The 25,805-nt window shown below is 37.4% G+C and overlaps 2 protein-coding genes across 5 annotated transcripts in view; one reads left to right on the top strand and one right to left on the bottom strand.

Moving 5' to 3' along the window:
* Positions 1-1,098: 1,098 nt before the first annotated feature.
* Positions 1,099-13,731, bottom strand: C5H4orf33 (chromosome 5 C4orf33 homolog). Its single transcript, XM_060778948.2, has 7 exons — positions 13,627-13,731; positions 12,211-12,391; positions 7,943-8,003; positions 6,401-6,452; positions 6,113-6,312; positions 4,312-4,442; positions 1,099-2,712 (listed from the first exon to the last, which is right to left on the bottom strand). The coding sequence occupies exons 2-6, from the start codon at positions 12,389-12,391 to the stop codon at positions 4,346-4,348; spliced, it is 591 nt and encodes a 196-aa protein (XP_060634931.2). The 5' UTR covers positions 13,627-13,731; the 3' UTR covers positions 1,099-2,712; positions 4,312-4,345.
* An 88-nt stretch (positions 13,732-13,819) lies between these two features.
* Positions 13,820-25,805, top strand: part of SCLT1 (sodium channel and clathrin linker 1) — a 47,065-nt gene continuing 35,079 nt past the window's right edge. Inside the window, exons 1-9 of one of the 4 annotated variants that reach the window (XM_060778944.2) lie at positions 13,820-14,109; positions 16,444-16,505; positions 18,424-18,529; positions 19,237-19,289; positions 21,320-21,392; positions 21,775-21,830; positions 23,271-23,406; positions 24,198-24,320; positions 25,412-25,477. In XM_060778944.2, coding sequence (XP_060634927.2) covers positions 19,264-19,289; positions 21,320-21,392; positions 21,775-21,830; positions 23,271-23,406; positions 24,198-24,320; positions 25,412-25,477 — 480 coding nt within the window. In that variant the 5' untranslated portion in view covers positions 13,820-14,109; positions 16,444-16,505; positions 18,424-18,529; positions 19,237-19,263. Of the gene's footprint in view, positions 14,110-16,443; positions 16,506-18,423; positions 18,530-19,236; positions 19,290-19,828; positions 20,026-21,319; positions 21,393-21,774; positions 21,831-23,270; positions 23,407-24,197; positions 24,321-25,411; positions 25,478-25,805 lie in introns of those variants that run through there. The other 3 variants (XM_060778945.2, XM_060778946.2, XM_060778943.2) reach the window with 3 other exon arrangements.

Below are 25,805 nucleotides of genomic sequence, written 5' to 3'. Positions count from 1 at the left end.
CAAGTTTACACCCCTATATCAACTCAAATTAAACAAACAACCCACTTAAAATTAATTTAAATTATATCTACTATAAAAACATAAATCTCACTTCACAAAAAAATCACAAGAATCAATAAGTTATTTTTAAATGATGTTAAAATTCACTGTAGTTACCTGGAATGTCGCTAAAACCTACCCAGACAACAAGGCAGCGTATAAAACAAATTCCAGGTGGCGGTCTATTGGCTGGACACAATCAAGTAATCATCCTCCTCTCCGTGTGTCAGTGAGCAAATGTGAGCTTTTGGTTTTGTTTTTTTTTTAATGAGAGGTGGGTGGGGGTTGTTTTACTTCCTTTGGGGATGAGTTCTAGAGATGGGGGGCTATTACAGAGAAGGCCCCCTCTCTCGTTCCCACCAGCTACGCTTGAGACCGGAATGGGACTGAGAGCAGGGCCTCCTCCATGGATCACAGTGCACGAGGTGGTCTATATGGGGAAATGCGGTTAGACAAATAGCCTGGACCCAAACTGAATTGTCTTGATGACATGCATTGGAATATGTATAGGTGACCTCATGAATTTCAAAGGGCTTTATTAGTGATCCGAATGTCACATCTTACTTTTGATTCATTTTCCCTTCTTTAGTGGCTCAACATGCTCCAAATCCTGTGAGGCAATCTGGTATGGAGGCAAGCTTGTATGTAGACTACTTGTGGCCTAGTATGGCTAAAAGATTCACCTCTCTTATTTTTTTTCCCTTTGAGAGCAGCTAGGAATAGTGCTGAGCCATGATCTCTTACATCCTTCCATAATATGTCCTGAGGTCTTTCATATTTTTTGGTGCAGTTCAGCAAATGGACAATGATTTACAGCAATCTGTATTTTCTGCTGGAAAGGTTCCTGTATCTATATGTTGCAATGTCAATTGCTAAATATTTTATTTTTGATATGAATGAAAAGTTCTTTCTCTGGAGTCCTGCTCACTTTCCACACCAGAAATGTTATATCACCACAAGTATGAATAGTATTTTAAAAGCCCTGAGTTAAAGTGGGCATAGCATTTTACAAAGAGACATGATAATTCATTTGTAAATTTGTATTTTATTTGGATCTAAAATATATTTAAAACACAAATATGTTTAAATCAAATGAAGATAGGACAGACTTAAAAGTGAGCACAGCTAGCTCAGGTCTATGTATGATGGGAAGAGACAACGTAAAAGCACCTGAATATATATAGATAACAGTCAATGACCAGAATAAAAAAATGTACAAATCAATATATGTCGATTCATGATTTATTTACACAAAGCACAATCAGTTTAGCATGAGAAAAGAAAAGCTGTTTCATACAGAGGCACAGTTTGCTTTCAGCTCACCAGATAGAAGCTGGAAATCTTATAGATGACATATACTGGAATGTGTGTGTCTTTAAACTGTCTTTTGACTTATAAATTCTCATAAATTTATTAGAGCCTTCTTAAGCAAATAATACTCAGATTAGTTGTGCCAAGGTAGGTACTTCTGGAAACACTATAGAACAGGGGTCCCCAAACTATGGCCTGTGGACAGGATGCAGCCCTTCAAGGTCATTTACCCGCCCCGTGTCCTAAGCTTTAGACTTCGCTTTAGACTCCTAAATCTGGAACGACTTGAAGGCACACAGCAACAATCCTAATTAACTTGACTATCTTATCAGCCAAAAGCAGGCCCATCATTCCCATTAAAATACTGGTAAATTTATGTTGGTTAAAATTCTTCTTCGTTTTAAATATTGTATTGAGGAGTTTTTTTGTTGGGGGGGGGGGGTATTACAAGGCAAATAAGATCTTTGCAATGTGCATAGGAATTTGTTTTTTCATACTATAGTCCAGCTCCCCAATAGTCTGAGGGACCAAGAACTGGAGGACTCTAGCTTCAGAAGGAGTCAATACAACTTTGCACAATGTCTCACAAGCACAACTGCACCTTGATGTAGCTGGAACATGCTCTCATGGCAGATTAGTAGATAAGGAAATAGGCATTATATAGCTGCAGCCATGCAGGGGAAAGTAACAGCCATCACCATTCAATATATGCTAGAATAATTCAACATATTATCTGAAGATCTGGAAATGTGATGGTTGTTATTTTATCTTTGCTGCACAATTGCCACAAACACTGTGAAGGCAACCCTTGCCCTCCCCTGGCTGCTAATTGCCCATGGGAGTATGTCCTCCTGCTGTCAAGCTGTGTTATTCTGGTGAGATCTTGGTCATAACTCACAAATTAGCCAGTTAAATAATAAAGTACAGTTTGGCAATATATATTTCTAGTTAAATGAAACATATTTCACCCTTTTCCCATTTTTTTTAGTTTTGCTTAAGTTCAAAGGACAAATTTTCAATGAAGACAAAATTGTTAGGATCCTAAATCCTTTTGATGAGTTACTGTTAATTTACTGAAAATACAAGAAGAAACAGAGATAGTGGAATATATTATGAGCAGGCTGAATAACTGTTACTGAAAATGAAAGAACTACATGCTCAGGCTGCAAAAAGGTAAATATTCAGAATCCAATAAAGGTCTACCCAGCATAATAGACCAGGAAAATCTTTGTTCTTCACTCATCTTCCAAATGTCATCCATTACTGATTCATTAAAACATACAGGTGGACTATATCTTGATTTCTATCCATTAGAAAACAAAAGTAGAGCTTCACCAAAAAATGATCATCCCACTTCATTTCCTATAGAAGTAATGATAGTTATCAGAAGGCATGCTATAATCATCACAGTTGACATTCAAGTACAGATGAGCATATGTGTCAGAAGATGCAAAAATAAGTTGCATACTTTTTCAAAACTTTTTGTACCTTTTAATTTTTTGCATTCCAAGGGAGACCTTTTGAAACACCAAGGTCCTTTAATGATTAAAGCCTGAAATATTTTGCTACAAAAATTGTATGTGAGGAAAAAGTCTATATAGGAAGGCTGCTTATCTGATAGATTAGGTATCGAAGTGCTGAGTTTTGGAGTTGTAATTTACCTACATCCAGAGAGCACTGTGGACTCAAACAATGACAGATCTGGGCCAATCTTGGCATGAATACTCAATATGCGCAAATGTGAACATTGGTGGAGTTTGGGGAAAATAGACGTTGACATTTGGGCGTTATAGTTCACCTACAATCAAAGAGCATTCTGAACACCAACAATAGAATTGGGCCAAACTTTCCACACAGAACCCCCATGTCTTGAAGGGACTCACTGGCGCAAGCCTCCTCCAGCCTCAAACGCTCTCTCTCATCCGCACATGCACACCACTCAGCCATGCTGTGAGCACGCCTGCTCTCCTCTCCCCCGCTTGGAGTCTCAGAAACAGCCCTCCCCTTGGCTGAGAGCCAATCACAGCAGAAGAGGGCTTTTGGTGGAAGGATTTGCTATTTGTTTCTAAAAAGGAAGGATAGGCGGAGAGATCTTCAGCCTTTTCTGCCAAGGGGTTCCTAAGGCCATCAGAAATATGTTTTCTCGAGACCCCCCCCCCCCCCCCCCCCAAGTTGATAAACGCTGTTCTAGGGCTACTGCCAGTTTATTTTGTGTACATTGGTTGGATACCTTTGGGTTTCTTTTAAAGGAGATTTTGTTTCTAGAAACATTAAGAATTTTCTAAAAATCTGTAGATGACCCAAACATTCTGAAACTTGATACGTGGGCTTGCAGTGGAAAATGTTTCTTGTCCTCCAAGTGTGGCCCCCACCCCACCCAAACCCACCTCACTTCAGTCAGCCATAGCAGCTAAAAAAGATTTAACTTTTGACAAAAAATTTAAAATTCTCCCAAAATCATGTGATGTGTCAATCTTTCTGAATCCTGGGGGGAATGATGCCCTGGTTATGTTATGTAATTGTAGAGAAACTCAGGACATAGCTCTTGTACTTTTGTTTGTTTTTTAAAAAAATGTTTTTGTAAAAACCTTTAAAAGTTCCCAAAAATCAATAGGTAAGTGAAATTTTCTGAAACCTGGGGGGAAGGGGATAACAGTGGTAAATATGTTCTACCATTGTAGCAACTTTCACCTCAATAGCTCTAAAAATGAGTGAGAAAGGAGCCCTCTTTAATAACTTAATGAAATAGTAATTAAAAATTGTTACTCTCATTATAGTAATGAAATGGACACTTACGATATTTTAGAAATAGTCTACAAAATTTGTAATTATTCATTACAAAATTAGGAGGCATGCACTAATGTGTCCTAATTTTGCAATGAGTATTAGAATCATGCTTTTCATCAATTGTACAGGTCTAATGCCTATATGTTCTACAATCTATTGGAAGCAATGACTTACCTGTCTTACATTAGTTGGTGTGCTATTTCTTGTCCTAATTGCATAATGCCCACAGTTCTGATTCTGGCTGCCTCCAATCATCTCCCATTAACCGCTTTAGGTTAAAACTTTTAAAATACTCTAAACGATGGCTGCAAGAGAAAGGAATGAAGAGGTCAGGTGGATTTAAAACTTTTACACTTACTCCTTTCAAGTCCCAACACATTTGTCTAAATAATAAATAATGCATTTAATTTAAATGAAATTTAAATAAACTTAATTTATACATCTTTGCCATTTCAAAAACAGGTATGCAAATGTGCCAATTATTTGTATATCTGCACTACAAAATTGTTATAAATAATTATTTCCTATACCTTCTGACTTTTCATACAAGAATAAGAGCAGTGAAGTATAACACCCATATCTGTAGAACCAGTACACAACAAGGAGGCTGTCTTGGTCCTAAATGAGTAATGGACAGGATGAAGGCAAACAAATTAAAACTTAATCCTGACAAGATACAGATGATCCTGGTCAGTCAGAAGGGAGATCACGGAATAGGGATTCAACCAGTGTTAGGTGGGGTTACACTCCCCCTGAAGACACAGGTTCACAGTCTGGATGTACTCCTGGACTCAGCATTGAGCCAAGGTTTCTATGGCAGTCAGGAGTGTCTTTGTACATTTACAGCACGGATGGAATCCTGTTGGAAGTGACAAACATGTAATCTAGAGTTACGCATTTACAATGGTTTGGTATTCATGGCCCCTGCACATAACTTGCATGGTTTATTAAACACAGAGAGACAGTGAAAGTCCCTCATTCCCCACTTTCTCCTGCTGTGGTAGATGGACACTGTTTCACTGTCAGTTGGGAAGAAAATGATTCATGTTCCCATTGCCCCTTACATGAGCAATTTTTATGTGAAGAAACATTGTGAAAAAGGACCCTGCTTCTACCTTTTGCAATGGAGAATGCTCATGAAATGAGATGGAAACATTAACCAGCTGCTTCACGAGCAACAGAGAAATAGACCCTCATCGATTGCAGCAGCTGCTGCTTCCCAGTAAATGGGGGATAAGGCCCCTTCCACACAGCTGTATAAAATCCACATTGAATCTACTGAGCAGTGTAGGCTCAGATAATCCAGTTCAAAGCAAATACTGTGTTTTATCTGCCTTGATATTCTGGGTTATATGGCTGTGTGTAAGGTCAAAACAGGATTTACTGAATAGATACATAATGATGGCAGTTACTCATCCACACTCTGAAAAACATGCTTCTTCAGGGATCCTGTAGGAATATTTTGTATGCATAAAGATATGTTTCTATTTTTACTACTCTAAGAAGCATACTTTTATTATTGTACTATATTATATCCACAGCACAAGTCTCAAAATCTTCTGCAAACTGGAGTATGTGAAATAGGATTATTTGGAAAGGTTATTTTACTGTAATAAGTTAACATACTTAATAATGAGATTACTATAAGCAGAACAAAAGATCTGTCTTATGCAGCATGAACAGAAAAAGTGACATCACATCAAGTCAGATCAATAGTCCAGATTTGTCTGTGGTATCTTTGTTTGTTAGCTACACTTCATGTGAACAACAATAAAATATTCTTCTTCTTGTACCAAACCTCGGTGGCCATCCACACAGCCATATAACCCAGAATATCAAAGCAGATGACCCACAATATCTGCTTTGAACTGGGTTATCTGGCTCCACAGTACCATATAATCCAGGTAAATGTGGATTTTATGCAGCTGTGTGGAAAGGGCCTTAGTTGTCACTATAGTATGACAGATATACTCACAAATCAGGCTTCTGTCCTTTCTGGATCTCAAGTTGAGGGACAGGGTACAGGGCTTCATATGTTCTATTAACTCCTGATCCATGAATTGCAAATGCATTAAATTTGTCAAAGGCTGGTGGGAAATAGCTCCAAGGTAGATGAGCTTTACCATTCCATTTGGTACTTGTTCTTGACACTTCAAACATTAAAGGGAGCTCTTGCTGTGCTTAGAAAAAATAGATACAGATTTATTCCAATACTAAAAACAACCAAACATTAAAGACGAAATACTAATATGGTTTTACTTACTTTGCATACCTTCCTTTTGCCAGAAAGCAACAATACAAGATGCTGCCCATGCCTATGAAAACATGTTATAGTCATGCTAGAAATTCATTCATTAGTGCATCTCCAAGCCACAAAATAATTATTGTCCTTAAATGAGAAATGTGATGCCTCATAAAATGCAAAGGCATTCTGAGCAATGATCAGTTGTATATCAAAATGTAAAGAGATCAAACTACAGGACTATGTTATATTCTTTTCCACCATCTCTCACCCACAAACACATCCTCTCTTTGTATACACACAGTTCTACAGGGTATGTAAAAGAGACTGGGTGCATTAATAACAGTAAATGATTTTTAGTTATCAAACAACATAACTGCTCAATTCACTGGTCTTAGATATTTTTACAATCTTGCCTTCCCAAGTGTCAGCAATAAAAATATAACCATTGCACTCTACTCTTTCTGTAGAGTGCATTTGTATACTAAAATTTAGCATTCATTGGTTATTTTCCTGCTACAGCTTTCAGAAATACAAGGTAGGATGGGTAGGATTCCCAGACTGAACAGATACCTTCAATATAGTTGTATAAAAACAGGGTTTCTGTTCTTCAGATTCTCGTAACACTGCAATGCTTGAAAGCAACAGCACTTGCAAAAGTTTTTGTTTGCATGCCACAGTTAGAAGTGATAACTCCATTTCTATGTGTAACCCTTTGCAACCGTAGAAAAGAGTAGTTTTTCACATTGCATCTTAACTACAGTCAGATCAAAGAACATTGACAGATCTAAATTAGAAGGTCATTAAGGAAACACAGCAGATGGTACTGTACATGTACAGTAATTATGCTTACCATTATCCCTCTCTACCAGTTTTTGCCTTTTCTAGAAACTCCATCCCTCTCTATCATTTTACTGTTGTCTCCTTACTCACTGTATGATATCATTATATTTCTTTCTGATCACATTTATAGTTCTGTTCCTTAAATAAACCGCTAACACACATTTTCTATTACTCATCATTCAGTACTAATAGTTACTTTCTAAAGCAGAGATGGGAAACCTGTGGCAATTCAAAAATATATGTTCAGCTACTATGGTCAATGATTAGGGATAATGTTAGTTGCCATCTAGCAACTAATGTTTGGAGAGTTCCATTTCCACTTCTAAAGCTACATAGCAACTCCCAGCATACAAACTATGACAAGACTGATATAGAAAAACTCAAAAGAGGAGTCCTCACACTATTTAAAAATTCTAGCAGTCTTCAGAAATCAGTTTTGTACAAAACAGGTTTTTACGCCAGGGTTACTCCTTCAGGGAGTGGTACCAGTCCAAAAACTATCACTTTGAGTAACCCTGGCTGCTGGTCCCTGATGAGTTTTTGGAAAACAAACAATTGGAGTCAATAGGCATAAATATTGTTCTGAGTCCTTGGGACATGGGGATGGGAGGGAGGAATGTGCAGAGCTGCCCACATTAGATAGTTTGGAAAGCACTGATTAAAGCAACATGACTGCAACAGCCTGGTACAGTTTTTAAACATTCTTAAATGTTTACTTACGGACACAGCTCCACTTCTAAGTATTGCTCAGTTTGACCGTTCAAGAAGAATGCTTCTACAACTAAAAAAAAACCAAAAGACATATTTGTTAAACCAATTTTATTAAACTTACAGAGCAATTGCAAAAATGATTACCTAGATGTAGAGCTTACAAAGATCAGTATGTCTTATTGCCCAATGTGCACAGCACTGCAGATTTACGCTGCAATCTGTGGCTGCTTACCTGAAGTAAACCACAAATAGGTGTTACTTCTGAATATATATGTATAGGACTGTATTTTTAAATTCTTATTTTCTACTCTAATTTTTCACTGGTTAGACTATATATTTCCTCCACTCAAAACAATTTGTGAATGTCTATAACTACCATAAGCTTGAACATTGGTTTTAAAACTACTATAAAGATTGGTTTTTAAAAGTTACGGTGCAACATAGAGACAATAGATTGATTTTCCCCTCTAGATTAGATTGGACATAGCTGTAGAAAATAACAGTTTTCCTAACTGGTATTAGCTGTCAATCAGGTATGTGTAGCTTTGGGATTTTTGTCAAGGGCTTATGTAGGTGAAATTGAATAGAACTGAGCAATCACTCACAACACTGGCCCCAAGGAAAAAACCTAAGTACAAGAAACTGATGCCATGAACTTCTAGAGCAGTGAACTGAATGTGGGAGCTGGGAAGGAATTTCATCCATGTGTATAAAAAGGGTACTTGGTAATCTCGTTGCTGTATCCCAATGCATTAGGAAATCTCCTGAAGTCAAAGATGAAATAAAAATAACTCCTACAAGATGATTTCTTCTATATCCAAGAAAATATTAGAGTAGAAAATAAGAATTTAAAAATGCATCCTTCTTCAGGAGCCCCAAAGAGAATGCATAGGGAAATTGTATCCAACAAATACCCACAGGTCCCATAAGAACAGCCCTAGAGGACCCAAGGTTGCATCCTCCCATTTTGGGGGGTCTTCCTGCACCCCCAAAAGATATCTTCAGTTCCAGGGTTTTTTCTCACTACAGTGCTGGGAATAATGATTAAATGGATAACTGAGCCTGCTAGAGATATAAATCTCTGTTCTTTAACCAACATCTACACACAGAAGTGAGGGAGGGAACAAAAAATCCATCCAGAACGCCTCGGGTACTCAGTTCACAACAATCCCACCTCTCTATTAAACATATATTTGTGGTCTACCAGTAAAGATAATACAGTTGTGGAACTCAAAATTTCACATTGCTAATTCTCCAATTCGGTCTCAATGATGTACACAGAACCCTAATAGAATCACTCTGTAAGAAAAGTGGAATATAATCCCAATTTATAAAAATGCACCCAAACTGAGAGACCACATTTTTATATAAGAGTATTTGCAAATACTCCACAAATTTGAATTGTACTATGAGTATCTTAGAATGGTTTTCAATTGGCAAGAAGTGGTGTCAAAATGAATTAATTCTACAGTACCTGTGCGTCCTAAGACTTGGAAGGGCAGCTATGAAGAAACTCAACAGAAAAGGCTTCAGTAATAAAGATAACTTTTGGGATATTATAATTCAAAAGGATAAGAAAATATAACTAGAGTATACAATAAATTACTGGAATGGTTCTCAGAAAATGAATTCGTAAATGATTGTATGATTAAATGGGCCACAAATGTAAGATTTAGCTGTAAATCGCCTGGAGCATTCTCGGATGGAGGGCGATTAATAAGTAATTAAATGATGATGATGATGATGATGATGATGAAGAAGTAGGCCAATAACACAAATTGAATGGGAACAGATATGGAACAAAAAGTTGAAGTATACATATGGAACTGATTTAAAAGAAAATTGTTATAAAATGTTCTACCGGTGGTACATGACCCCATAAAAATGGGGATCATGTATAAAAAGAATATACAGAATAAATTCTGGAAGTGTGGTACCCAAGAAGGAACATTTTTCCATATGTGTTAGACCTGTAAAAAAGCAAGATACTATTGGAAAATGATACAAGAATCATGCCAGAAGATTTTAAAAACAAAAATCCAATTGAAGTCGGAATACTTCCTTTTAGGATTAACAGATTTGGATATTGAATTAGATGCAAATAAGGACATTCTCTTTATGTATTTGATGACGGAAGCAAGAATGACATACGTGAGGAAATGGAAATTAGTTGAATTACCAACCAAAGACCATCGACAAGATAAAGTATTGGAAATAATGGACATGGACCGATTAACATTTTTATTGAAAGAACACAGGGAGACCTGTGATCCCAACAGATTGGAAACTGTTTAAGGAATATATGAATATGCAACAGGATTAGATGGTCCATTAAATCAAAAAGGAGCAGAACGAAAGAAGGATCCTGACTTTAGATTATAGAAAGGAGGAAGGATATATATATATATATATATTAATTATTAGGCCATCAGAGAAAAAGATAATTCTCTAACCATCCCACCCTGTATTTACCTTTACCCATCTTACCTACCAGTTCTACCCAAATTCATTTTAATAATTTGTTTCGAAAAACTTTTAATAAGCCGTCCCCCGCCACGCGTTGCTGTGGCCCACTCTGGTGGTCATGGGGGTTCTGTGTGGGAGGTTTGGCCCCATTCTGTTGTTGTGGGGTTCAGAATGCTCTGTGATTCTAGGTGAACTATAAATCCCAGCAACTGCAACTCCCAAATGTCAAGATTCCATTTTCCCCAAACTCCACCAGTGTTCACATTTGGGCATATTGAGTATTTGTATAGAGTTTGGTCCAGATCCATCATTGTTTGTGTCCACAGTGTTCTCTGGATGCAGGTGAACTACAACTCTCCAACTCAACATCAATGCCCACCAAACCCTTCTAGTGTTTTCTGTTGGTCATGGGAGTCTTGTGTGCCAAGTTTGATTTAATTCCATCATTGGTTGAGTTCAGAATGCTCTTTGATTGTAGGTGAACTATAAATCCTAGCAACTACAACTCCCAAATGACAAAATCAATTTTTTTGAGTGAAGGACATAGATTGGGTTGTTAGGTGTCTTGTATCCAAATTTGTTATAAATTTGTCCAGTGGTTTTTGAGTTCTGTTAATCCCACAAACGAGCATTACATTTTTATTTATATAGATGAGAAACTCAATAGGACCCTCATGTGCAAAGATGAAAGTCAGCACTATCCATGCCATAGTACATCTGATTTCTTTGGATGAATTTGAAAGCTGGACAATGAATAAAGCTGGATGAAAAATCAATGGCATTTGAAATATGATGCTGGGGAAGAATTCTGCAGATACTATGGACTGCCAAAAGAACAGATAAATGGGCCTTAGAGCAAATGAACTATTACTTGAAGCCAACATGATTAAAATGAGACTATAAAACTTTGGGCATATTATGAGGTGGCATGACTCACTTGAAAAAGTGATAATGCTAGGAAAAGTGGAAGACAGTAAGAAAGAAAGGTCACATTTCAGATGGATTGATTCAAAAAAGTCAGTTGTGAGTGCTCCATTTGCAAGATGCATGCAAGGCTATTGATGACATGAGTATTTTGGAGATCTCTCCTTTATATTGCCTCAAGTTGACGTGAATTTGATGGCAAATGAGGTGCTATCAGAATACACAATATATTTACAAAGGAATAACAAAGGTACAAGTCTACAAAGGGACCACTATATGCAGAGCTCAAACACGAATCAAGGTACATGAAAGGCACTGCAGGCTAATTCAACCGGAGAAGTCAGCTATAGTAGAGCACCTGATGAACCAACTTGTACACAGCATATTATTTGAGAACACAGAAATGCTGGACCACTCTTAACAACCACCATGTCAGACTACACAGAGAAGCCACTGAAATCCACAAGCATGTGGACAATTTCAACAGAAAGGAGAAAACAATGAAAATGAATAAAATCTGGCCACCAGTATTTAAATAATCAGGACAGTCAATAAAGGGCAACATGCAAAAAAACAGGGGAATTCCAGACAGGAAACAATCAGTGCCAGCTAACACCTCCCAACAATGGATGTCCCAAGCAGGAAGCAGCCAGGCTTTGAAGCTGCAAGGCTAATCAAGGTGGCCAATTTCAACATTCACACTCTCCTCAAACAGACAAGAGCTCTTTCTCTCACCCTGGACATTCCAGATATATAAACCTCAATCACCTAGTTTCCAACAGACCTCACAAACTGCCATCGATGTGGGCAAAATGTCAGGAGAGAATGCTTCTGGAAAATGGCCATATAGCCCGGAAAACTCACAGCAACCCAAAGGCATCACTTACCCTCATAGTCCCACAGTCCATTGAATGGTTTTCCTAACTCGCCAGGAGGAGCTGGAGGATCATTGAAAAATGGAGCACTCACTTCCATAAGTATTCCTGCATTTTCTGGTGTCAGCTTGATTATTATTGGCTCATGAGATATTGGCAAGCTATTCCACTGATGTTCGATTTTAAATTCCATCTAAATAATAATAATAATAATTTTATTTCTTACCATCCTCTCCTCACGGCTCGAAGCAGGTTACAACATTGTTAAAACACACAATCAAAACACATAATGTATTCTCGAAGGCTTTCATGGCTGGAATTACTGGGTTGTTGTAGGTTTTTTTCAGGCTATATGGCCATGTTCTAGAGGCATTCTCTCCTGACATTTCGCCTGCATCTATGGCAAGCACCCTCAGATGTTGTGAAGTCACAACCTCACAATCTCTGAGGATGCTTGCCATAGATGAAAGTGAAACGTCAGGAGAGAATGCCTCTAGAACATGGCCACATAGCTCGAAAAAAACCTACAACAACCCAAAACACACATAAACATTCTGTAAAATACAGATATTAAAACGGATTCATATACAATATTTATTTATTTACAACATTTATATGCCGCCCTTCTCACCCCAAAGGGGACTCAAGAGCGGCCTACAATATATATTTTCATACAATATATTATATTATTAGCATAGTACAATATCAGTATTATATATTACTATATTGCACTATACCATTATATTGTAATATTATTAGTAATATTACATGTAAAACATATAATTATAATTATAATATTGTATTATTATTGCTAGTATTATATTGTATTACGTTATAATATTACAAATATTATATGTATATACAATATACTATATTATACAATACATATTAAAATACACAAACAAAAATTAGACATGAAATTGGAAGTTTAAAATCAATAATAAATTTGTAAATTAGGCAAAATTAATTATTTTTAACTGATCAAAATACTTTAAAAGAAGTTATGTATTTTTTAAAAAATCTTTATGAAAATAAAGTTTCCAGTTTGTATTTAAAATTCATTTAATTGGCATTTGGATAAATATTATTAACTTGCATCGTTTCATATATGCTTAATAATGTTTAAATATTTCTAACACAAGTTTGTATTTAAAATTCATTTAACTGCCATTTGGATAAATATTCTTAACTTAGCAACGTTTAATATATGTTTAATAATGATTAAATATTCCTAACATTTTGTTAAATGTCAAAGAGGCACGTCTACACTGTAGAATTGATGCAGTTTGATACCACTTGGCCTAATGCTATGGAATTTTACTTTTACAAAGTCTTTTTGGCGTTCTTGGCCAAACTACAGCTCTCCTGACTCCATAGCATTAAGCCGTGGCAGTTTAAAATGCTGTCAAACTGCATTAATTCACCTACATTGCAAACAACCAACACCAGTCCCCTTTCTTTACTTCTTTCTTAGTCGCTTCTTCCTTTTTGAGGGGCGGGGACAAGGCTTGAGCACGTGGCTTTTTTCCCCAAACCAATCAAAAACCTCTCTCTGAGGCACCCTCGAATACGATTGGAGGCGGGCTGAGGGCGTGACGTCACGCGTCTTGTCCTTCACCTTTTTTTCTTTTTCTTTCAAAACCAGGTCGGTCGTTAAGGAAGTCGCCCGGTGTTGTGGTAAGGCAGCCGGCGGCGCGTGCCGTCCTCTTGAGGAAGCGTCGCTGATTGGATGAGAGCGGATGGGGGCGGGTCTAAGGGGGAAACCTCCTTCCAGTCTTAGTCGGCTCCTCAGGAATTAACATCCGGCGGGCTTTTAACGGTCTCTCTTGTGAGGAACTCCAGAGGGAGAGTCGTGAGGATTGTTCCTCCTTCTCCAGAAGAGGGGAAAGCTTACTGAAATGTCCACATGAGGTAAGGAGAAGGCTGTTTAAAATGCTGTTTAACATCTATACCAGGCATGGGCAAACTTGGGCCCTCCAGGTGTTTTGGACTTCAACTCCCACAATTCCTAACAGCCGGTAGGTTGTTAGGAATTGTGGGAGTTGAAGTCCAAAACACCTGGAGGGCCCAAGTTTGCCCATGCCTCCTCTATACTTTGAACAGGGGGGTCTTCCACACAGCCCTTGGTATTCTGGGACACAGGGCTATGTGAAAATGCCCAGATTCCACACTGCCATATATCTCAGTTCAAAGCAAATAATGTGGGATTTATTCAGCTGTGTGGAAGGGGCTCAAAGCCAACCTTAAAAACTCTGGCATAGACATTGAGAACTGGGAAGCATTGGCCTTTGAGTGTTCCAGCTGGAGGTCAGCTGTGACCAGCAGTGCTGTAGAGGCACGAATGGAGGGCGAAAGAGAGAAACGTGCTAAGAGGAAGGTGCATCAAGCCAACCCCAACCGGGACCGCCTTCTACCTGGAAACCGATGCCCTCACTGTGGGAGAAAGATGCAGATCAAGAATAGGGCTCCACAGTCACCTACGGACCCACCACCAGGATACTACACTTGGGTGACCATCATCCTCGGACTATGAGAGATTGCCTAAGTAAGTAGTGGAAGGGGCCAGAGTTCTGTCCAGAAGTAAGTCCCTCATCCAGTTAAATTGGAATTATGGGTAAATATCATTAATATTACAGCCTTTATTTTTTAAGGATTTGCACTGAGACTTCCAAGTTGTGAGGAATTGTGAAGTAAATAGAATGGCACCACAAAAATAAAGAGAACTCTAACCTGTTTTAATTATTATGAAATAATATAAGAAATGTCTGTTTCCTCAGCTCTGGAGTATGATTTTTTTTTTTGTCGTGTCAGGAGTGATTGCAAGTCGCTCCTGGTGTGAGAGAATTGGCCGTCTGCAAGGACGTTGCCCATGGGATGCCTGGATGGTTTTGATGTTTTATCATCTTTGTGGGAGGCTTCTCTCATGTCCCCGCATGAGGAGCTGGAGCTGATAGAGGGAGCTCATCCACCTCTCCCCGGATTCGAACCTGCGACCTGTCAGTCTTCAGTCCTGCCAGCACAGGGGTTTAACCCACTGCGCAACCGGAGGCTCTTTGGAGTATGATGAATATATGTGTATGTGGGTTTGTGTATTTGCCTTCAAGGGTGCATCTACACTGTAGAATTAATGACATCGCTGTAACCACCATGGCTTAAAGCTATCGAATTATGGGAGTTGTAGTTTTACAAGATCTTTTATCTTTCTCTGCCAGAGTGTTGGTTTCTCACCATACTGTAAATCCAGTTTCGTAACAGTGAGCAAATTAAGTAAAGGTAAAGGTTTCCCCTGACATTAAGTCTAGTTGTGTCCGACTCTGGGGGGTGTACTGCTCATCAGCGTTTCTAAGCTGAAGAGCCGGCATTGTCCATAGACACCTCCAAGGTCATCTGGCCAGCATGACTGCAAGGAATGCCATTATCTTCCTGCAGAAGAGGTACATATTGATTTACTCACATTTGCATGTTTTTGAACTGCTAGCTTAGCAGAAGCTAATCCTAACAGCAGGAGCTCACCCTGCTCCCCAGATTTGAACTGCCAACCTTTTGGTCATCAAGTTCAGCAGCTCAGTGGTTTAACCCACTGCGCTACCAGGGGTATCAAATTGCATTAATTAAAGTGGTATCAAATTGCATTAATTCTACAGTGTATATGGAACTTTTGTCAACTTTGACTTACAGTGTGCATTTTGCCAGAATTTCTTAGGAAAAAGTTGTCAGAGGTTGTTTTGCCAGTTCCTTCCTCTGATATATAGCCTTCAGCACCTTGGCAATCTACCATCTAAGTACTAACCAGGACCGACCCTGCTTTATTCCAACATCAGAGGGGATCTACTGCCAAGTTTAGATCATTTAGACTCTTACAGACACGTATAAACACATTTACATGAATTTCAATTGCCTTTTTTTGCCAAAGAGAGGGGTATAATTCACTAAATTATATGACACTCAGCAGACCTATACGCAAGAGGCAATAGTACCCTTGTATTGTTTGTCATTATTCATAAGTACATTTAATAGAATGCCAAGTCACCAAACTTTGTGTTTTTTTTTAATACAATACAACTGTTTTGATTCGCTCTTGACACGATAAATAAATAGTAAAACACAGAGAGCCTCATCAGCTCCCATGTACTGTGTGGATCATTTGGTAGGTAAAAGGGATCTCAAGGGCAACCAACCACTATTCCCAGATATTTATATTTGATGCTTTTGGAAAAATAAAACAATAATGGTTTTTTTTTTCAGAGATGGGAAGGAATTGTGTCAGAATCTGTGATGGATTGGTCATACATATGCTCCTCATGCAGGTGAGATCTGTTTTTGATATAGTGTTCTTGAGCTCTCTGATGTGGAGGATTCGAATATTTTCCCCAATGTGCCAGGGTCCTATGCCATGTTTGTGCCCATTGACTTCCCTGGAAGTTCACTGCTGACTGAAGTCCATGAGTACATGAACCACTGCTTTGAATAGCATTAATCTGAGCAATGCCTCTTGAGCTATCAGAGGTGGAGGGACTGGCAGGATTTCCATTGATTACAGACTGTTTCTTTCATGGATATTTGCCATGGATTAACAGCCAATAATACTCAATCACAGACCACCATCTTATGTAATACTGTTCTAAGGGACTGTTTGTTATGTGGTAGGGGAGGATCTTCTTTCAGAGCTATTTTCCCAATAGGGGTGTCCATCCATCTTTTCTTTGGCCATCCTCGTCGTCGTCGTCCTGCAATCTCCAAATACAGTTCTGTTTGTTCTACTAATGTTGGTTCTCTATTCATGACATGGCCATACCACTGGAGTCTTGGTTCCTGCATTTTCTTGCTGATTGCTTTTATTCCTAGACTTTGATGATGTCATCATTTGGCGCATGGCCAAGAAGTGTCAAGCCAAGTATCCACCTCAACATTTTCATTTCTATTGTGTTAAGCGCTTGGTAGGGGAGGATTGAGTGTACTAAATATTAAGGTAAGGGTTGCTTTGGGTCTTGTCTGGGAGTAGACAGATGAATTAAGATTAGAGACAGCAAAAATACCTTTGGAAATGGTCAGTTGAATTAATTAAGATTAAAGATGCATGCTTGAGTCGATGGACAGCAAGGATGGGCACAGCATCTTTCTTTTTGTGTTATCATAAACTTTTGACAGCTTGAATAAGCACGTGCATACTCATAGATGCGGTCTGAATCAGTAGTTTTTAATCATTCTTAACTATCAGTGTGTTACACCCTACAATCTTCTGCCTCTGTGGGCCACAGTGATTGCTGAAAATGCCTAGTATTGGGAGAAGAGATAACCAGAAGTGGCCAGTCCATTTCTGAGTTTGGAAAAGGAGAGTGTTTTTATTTTAAGAGTGAAAGGGAAACATTGGTCTATTTAACAGACAAATCCTCACTCCTAGAGACTTCCATGTGAGGGACTTCACTTTTCACTTGGCCAAAGAAAGGTTTGTCCAGGTTTGGGAAGAATTAAGCCCCAGGCCCAAAGTTTGCTCATCTCTATATTAGGAATTTATTGTCCAGCTATGTAGGAAAAAGCATTTTATCTACTTCTATTCTAGGTGTTTGCATATTCTAGTTGAACTGTAATGAGTTACTGAAGGCCATTTCAACTCTGCTCAAGAAAACCTTCTTCCCCACTGTCCCTGGAAGTGTTTATGGACCTCTCTAATCCTCCAGTGAGATTCTGTTGTATGCTTCTAGTAAAATTTATACGGTTTGCTATTATCCACAATTTCAGGTATTCATATGTGTCTGGAATGAAATCTCTCCCCCCCCCCCCCCCCCAATGGATATGATGGTTGTACTGAATATGGGGTTTGTTATGCTTTTCTTACCAATAATTGAATGTTTGATATTTTGAAAGTGGGGGGGATAAAAATAAAATAGGTGGAACAGAGTTTTAACCCAAATGCCTCCTAAGGGCGTGAAGGGGATTTAACCACGTATTTAGGCCCAAGAAGAGCCTCAAAAAAAGCCCAGCGTGAAAAATGGGGCATTTTGTCTTTATGTTTTAACAAGGCTTTTCTAGTACTTAAAATGCCCCAGGGCAACAAAAAGCATAACAAAAATATCGATGTGGCCTCCAAAGGATATGTTGGGGTAAAAAAGGTTATTATTCAAAGAGGGTTGGGTAACTCACATGTACGATTTGCACACTTCTGGTTTAGATAATGGAAGTAGGTTATTTTGGTAGTGGCAAATTATATTCTTCTGTCTGTTGCAGGATTTGAATGTTTTCTAGTATATTAAGCAGCTGTTGAATCCTTCCTCCAAAACTTCCTGATAAAGTTATAGAATGACAACAGAAACTGATTTTACAGGAGATCAAAGTAAGTTCTGTGTGCAATTCTGTCAGAATTTGGTGTTTTAGATCTTTTAAATAGTTGATGCCTTATGTTGGTAAGTTGATAGAGCACCTTTCTTTTATAAAGAGAAGTGGAAGCATATAACAAACCATTACAGTGTATTTTGAAGTATATCACTTGCTTTACTTTGTGATGCAAATCTTTCTTAAAGCAGCATATTATCAGATCTAGAGCATGAATATTTAAGAAGCCGGCATTCTGTTTGCTCCATAAAGATATAGTGTTGATCTTAAAGCACTAGTACATCTTTGCATAAACCTTTTTGTTTTATGTGTATTTTTTATCTCATCATATGATGGGAATCAAAATAAAGGTGAAGAAATGTACTGTCTAAATAGAATTGCTGGACCCAATTATAGTAGTCTCATTTAATGTATATCTGAGTGATAAGATAGCATTTATCTAAATCATACTGATACATTTGGCATAATTTAATTAAGAACAGTTGCAATGAGTCTTATATTTGTGTTAATTTAATAATTAATTTAATATTTTAGTGTAAAAACAAAATAATGAGGGATATATTTAAGTATATGTTCAATAAGTAAAATAGCAAGACTATATGGTCAGATTATTTAAAATGTTGAGATTATATAAAGACTTCACTTTTCTATCTGTCTGAATGACAACATATCAATGTACCATATTAAACTGAAATCGTTTTGTTTCAGAATTTTTTTATTGAACCCAATAATACAATGGAGCCTTGGTTGATGGAACAAAGGTAAACAGGCTAATCTGACATAATTGAATATAAAGCAATGAGACAGAATTAGGTTTTGGTTTTAGCTCATTTTTTCCTTCTCCAATAAGAAGGCACTTTTCTCCAATAAGAAGGCATCCATGATTAATGATGCTTAGAGTTGAGCCTGAAATTAGTGAGGCAGACCTAAATCCCATTGATAAGAACTGTATTTTAAGTATAACTACATCTGCAATCAGTTTTGTGTTGGTTTCCATCCCACTGGCCCTAAACTACTGTTCCAGAAATGCCATCAGCTGTTACTGGGAAATACACGAGCTGTGATAAAGTTCCGTAATTAATTCACGTTTTAGAAACTGCAGTGAGTGAAACCATAATAAACCTGAATGTGGTAGTGGCTGTAGCTATTGGTATCCTCTGAAGCAGACCAATATTTTTTTTCTTCCAGTATTTAGTGCAAGATTTAAAATTTTGACTGGATTTATATTGGAGTGAAAGTATCATTTTGAAGGTAGTAAATGCCACTGTAAGTCAAGTTATACTAGTGAAAAATTATTTTTCACAACATTCTAGTGCTATGTATCCTTCTCCTTTGGCAAGCAGTTTGGCAAGAAGAGGTGCAGGCTTGATACTGTATGTCTACCATGTTGCTGACCAGCCCCTCTAAACTACAGGTGGTACAAGAGAGGAAGTCTGATGACTGTGGATTCAAAGAGCAATTCTTTGTAGGCTTGTGCCTGGATCAGTTTGACCGAAGGTGATTTGTTACATTAGTGGTCTGTTTCATTTTATCCCCCAAAAACAATGGGGAAAAGGGAACCAAAAAGCTGGGCAAAACAGATCAAGAGAGCTATTCGCTACTGGAGAGGATGGAGTTAAGTCTGGAATATACCAGAGTCAGGGGTGTGTCGCGAGGCTCCTGCAGAAGGTGGGATAACCTGCAGCATCTTTTCTGCCCCAGCAGTAAAGTGTCTATTTCTTTTGGAAAAGTTCCCTTGGCTCCTCCTTCAGAGAGGGCCCTGCTGGGAACTCACTTTCTCAGCAGCACTGGCATGGGGCGGGCATTGAAAAATTTTCTGAGTTCCTCTTGGAGCATGATAGGAGTTGAAGTTTTTCTCTCTCTCTCTCTGTTTCTCAGCCAATAAAAGGTCTGGTTGTATCCATGCTCTGATTAGTTAAGTATGGACACAACCAGCGACTACAACTTGGCAGGCCTGCATTTGTAAATGGAGTCTAAAACTGAGGTAGGTTTCATGTAGATAGGCCTTAAAATGACAGAAAATTGAGCCTTTAAAGTTTCCCATGGTAGCCAATGAGCCAAATTTTTGCTGAATGAAAATGGCAACACTCCTCCCAATTTGATTAACTTCCCAGTAAACTGAATGAGGGTTTGGCTGAAAATGGACCCTTTTGGCTGAATTGCACAAGTCTAATGCTTTGTCCTCCAGATCACACACTTCATGGTTGCTCACCAAAACATGTTCACTTTCACAGGGTGTTGATTGTTTTTGAAATGCAGAACTCTCATTTTAGCCTAGTATTATTTATAATGCCACCAACTCTAATCAATGAACAGGTTATATATTCTGTGATGCTAATGTTAGATGATTGCCTTTTGAACCCATATTGATTGGGCCTATACATTAGTATTCACACCTGTTGGCGCCTAAGGAGAGTTTTGAAGCAGTAAGCATATTAATGGTTTTGCTGAACTTACATCTGGAAAGGGGGAGTTTTCTCATAAAACATACAGGATGTTTTATGAACATGGGAATGAAAGATTGACTTCTGTAGTATGAATGAGGAACAAAGAAATATAAGGCTCACAGCAAATACTGTAGAACAAGTAAAAAGAGTGAAAAGGCACAGATGTCAGAGAATATTTTCATACATCTCTTCCCCTATTTTGATTAGTATTTGAATATTCTGCTTCAAGTAATATTCCCTAGTTTGTTGAGGAAACTATAGGACGGAAATTTGTCTGTTTCAAAATGATGTATGTTTAGTAATGGTAGTAACTTTATGTTCTTGTTTTTTAATGTCAATTTTAGTGCAAAATCTCCTCTGGTAGAGGAGTATGACAACCATCTGGAGGAAATGAACAAAGAACTGAGATATTGCCAGGTATAAAGCATACATAAAATTTAGTTGATGGTATGGGTGAATGTTACTTGTAAATTGTTTTTTTTTTCTTATTGTTATCACCAGCTTCATAGAACTAACCTTTTAAAAGTTAGTGATGTACAAAGTAGAGCTATAATGTGAATTTTGGTATCTTTCTGAATTATATACTAGATATTGTAAATAATATTGTCTTAAGTCTGAATTGTAAGATATTCTGAAGAAAATGTATTCTATTTCTTAAATTTTGTCATTGGCCACCTGTGCAATTTTGTCATGAGTATTAAGGCATCTATGTGATGGTTGTGACATACTGAATATTTTCATAATGATCATGGTGATCCTTGCTAAAAAATTGATTTATGTTTTTCATTACTTTCTTTAGCTTCAGATGAGAGAAATGAGACTCAAACTTGAACAAGTCATCAAAGAAAATGAAAGGTAGATTCACTGATTTGACATGGTGTGTCAACAGTTTTGATAGTGGAATGGAAAAATGTATTCTTTTGAAATCAGATATGAGGGGTTTTCTTTCATCACAAGTTGCAGAAGAATATTCTCTTGGGAATGAGTCTGATATTGATTGCATTCATTTTATTCCTGCAACGATTGTTACATTTTACTGATTTTAACCAGGGTTTTTGATGTTTATGTTGCTTGTTACTGCTTTTGCATTATTGTCTTTGCACTTTTTGTATTTTGCGTGTTTGCACCTTTGAGTGCTTTGTGAGCCTCCCTGAGTCCCCCTGGGAGATGGTGGCAAGGTATAAATAAAGTTTATTATTATTATTATTACAATTATTAACAGTGATTTTTTACTTTTATTTTCTTGAGAAGTCTCTGTGTGTGTGTGTGTATGTATGTATATATGTATAGCCTAATCTCAATTGGGAATGGGATTAGGTAGCTCTGACATAGATATGTTATGCTGTGTTTTATAAGCATCCTCAAACCCAAATAAACCTGAGTTCTTTATTTTCAAGCATAAAGGACAATTCCATACATTTTTGCTCAAGAGTAAGCCTCATTTTGTGCAGCTATGGTTAATGTCAGATAATAGGAAGCATGATTGTTATGTTTTGCTATGTCATCATCCCTTTAACCTCCATGACTCCATATTCCCAGATATGTTTCCCTTCTGGGCAGTTAGTAGGACTTAACATTCTCTGGCATAATTGTCAGGACCCTAAACTTAATTTTAAAGCTGTTTAAATATTTGAAAGACATGCTTTAACGCTACAGTTCAGACATGTTTGTTTCCTCTCATAAAAACATGAATTCCAAAATATCATAAGAGATTTACTCACCATTCTGATATATTTGCTTATGGGTAATGTAGAAATGACAAATGAACACATTTTGAGTATGTTAGATTTTTGATGCAGTTAATTTCTTCTCTTATAGGCAGAAGAACTGCTAACTTATGGCAACCACATGAATACCATAGGCGATGTATGGGAACCTAATTAATTTCATGGGGTTTTCTTAGGAAGCCAGTCCCTCTGAAATATCACTTGTAGTCTCTGGTATTCATTAGCAGTCTCCCATCTTTGTACTAACAATCAGTGCTGACCCTGCATAGCTTCCAAAATCAGATAAGCTGTCTTTTTGCCCCCTGCAATACTTGACTTTCAGTCAGTAATAAAACTTAGTTTTTTAAAACCATATGTTCACAGCAGAGACCAGTAATATCTAAGATCAGGCCAGATATAATAAGATAAGAATCAAGTTCCACCATGGAGAACAATTGAAATCATAATTTGAATGTTTTTACGTTCCCTGAACCACCTTGTTTGGATTCAGAATTTGCTTTTCATAAGTAGAAAGATCATTTCTGTTCACAGAAGCCTTCTGATCTAAGCCTGCCAACTTGTTACCTAGATTACATGAAGAATTGAAAGAAGCTATTGAAAAGCAGTTGGAGTCTCTGCCATCTGGTTCCACCTCAAAAGATGGTGCATTTCTGGATGAAAATCTAATACGAAATCTTCAAGAACAACTGCAACTAGCAAATAAAGTGAGTGAACACTAGCCCTGCCCTAGATTTCAGAATGTTTGCTGAATTATGTAGATCAAGAATCTGCCATGAGCATCATCCTTCTTTTTACTGAATGTGATATGTGCCCCAAGTAATATTTTGTCATTTTTAAAAAAACTTACTTTTTAATTCCAGGATTTTCTGATTTGCTCTATAGAAAATGTATAAATCATGGTTAAAGTGGTACAAGGGTATCTCAGTTAAATATGTACTTTTATCCCTGGACATTACTAATTTAACAGATATTCTGTATCAGATACAAAAATAACATAGAAATAATAAAATATATTTGGAGACAAGAGTAACTGATGAGACAGGGTTATCTGCTTTCTCCTTTACTCTCTGTTTTGCTCTTCAGTAATGTTTCATGAGGGAATCTGGAAGCAGTTCATGTTTACTTTTGTGTGGAGTAGGTACACGTGGATATAGTAAATTGTGTTAGAGTAGAATCCTGCTTTTTTCAGCTTCATTGCATTGTTCAGTGAAGGTAGTCCACTGCAACCTGCATTGAAAATCTGTGTTTCTTCAGTCATTTTTTTTCCATTTTATTTCAGCACTGATACTGCTAAAAATGTTCAGCTATATAGAAGTCAAAGAGAAGAGGGACTGGGCATGTAGAAAAAGACTTTATAAAAAGTGTCTTTGTCAGAGGCTGTCTTAATTGTGGTGTGCATGTATTAATTTGAGAGGCAAGTAGCAGTGTATTGTCAGTCATCTTGCTTATCAGTTTCTGTATACTATAACTCTTGTGTATTTTGTTTTTTTCCTAGGAAAAAGAACATGTCCTAGAACTGTGGCAGACAGTGTCACAGGAATTGGGGCGGCTTCAGCAGACATACCAAGAACATATGACAGAAGCACAGATTCATATTGTTGAAAAACAGAATCAAAAAGTAACTTGGATTATTCTGACACCTGTGTATTAAAATGTAATTTGATTAAAATGTCATTTGAAACTCATCTACTAAAATTGCCTGCCCCTTCTTCACAGCACAGCCTACAAGACCATGAAATATAGCATCTTGAAACTTGGCATAAATGCTAAAACAGCCCTGTGATTGTGCATTTCAAGATCTTTGTATTTACAGCAGTTTACTTAAATCTATTTCTAGCTTGATGTGCCATATGTGGGCACTAGAGAGAAGAGAGCAATTGTTTTTAACAGACATCTAGCCAACTCCAACTAATGATTCTCTTCAGGGCCCAAAATTCTCCAGATAATTCAAAAAGAGTCACAGAGAATGCCCATGTGCTAGTTCATGAGGAAAGAAGAGTATGGAGTGCATAAGTTTGTTCCAACTTGAGCACTAGAATTAAGCAGAATAAATTAGGAGAAAGAGGAGGTAACACAACAAGTGACTGACAAGGTTTCTGGCCCAAGTGAAGGTGATGTTTGTGGTTTTTAATCCAGATAACATTTATATATGTATCTGTAATATAAAAGTATCCCCACCACCCCCACCCACATTTGAGACTCTCTTCAGAATGTAACATAATGTGTCCTTAAATATCTAAAAGGCAGAAAGTGTTTGGCAAAATATATACATTTACATTTAGAATGTCTTCTATATCATGGTAAAGCAAGCCTTAGAATTTTCAGATTGATTGCAGAATGTTTTGCAATTGATTTGCTCAGTTCTTATAAAAACAAACGAAGAACTAGTGGTTCTGATTTATGTACAACACATCTAGTTGGAAAATGCCATTTATTTTAAGTAGTACTATGCAGGTGTCTTATTCAGTCTCTGCCTCACACCCACACAGACAAAATAGAGGTTACAATGCACCATTATTATTGTATGTTGTTTGTGTATTTCATTTGAAATGTCTAACTGGCTGTCAGAGAATTCTGAACAACAGCCAAGCGGTAATGTGTATAGTATAATATTTTTCAAATGTTTAAAATGTTAAGCTTGAAAATTCATTTCTATGTTCATGATAAATCCTTGATATTATAATTGCATGCTCTGATTCTTCTTTTTAGGATCAATTGACAAGCTTTCAGCAGCTAACAAAACAACTGTATTTAGCCAATGATAAAACAGAGTCAGTAAGTGAAATACTGAACCATTATCATATCGTCAGAAACTGTTTTAATCTATCTCATAAAAGAAGAAATAGCAAATGCAGACATTTCTCAAATGGATTCCACGCGTTTTCTGTAGAAGTGTCAGTTTTTTATTTGCATAGATTATATGCTGTACTGTAGTTATCAGTTGCTGTGCAGTATCTTTTACTTCATTGTTATTCCATTTTAGCGTCATTAGAGAACACAACTTGTCCTTGCTCTGTAAACTAAGGTCATTCAAATGTCTTCAACATCAGCTCCCTATGTGAAACAACACTGATTTACCTATTATGGCCTAATGTTCTTTTTT

The sequence above is a fragment of the Anolis sagrei genome, chromosome 5 (assembly GCF_037176765.1).
Source record: "Anolis sagrei isolate rAnoSag1 chromosome 5, rAnoSag1.mat, whole genome shotgun sequence".
Classification (NCBI taxonomy): Eukaryota; Metazoa; Chordata; class Lepidosauria; order Squamata; family Dactyloidae; genus Anolis; species Anolis sagrei.
This window is presented reverse-complemented; position numbering and strand designations above follow the sequence as displayed.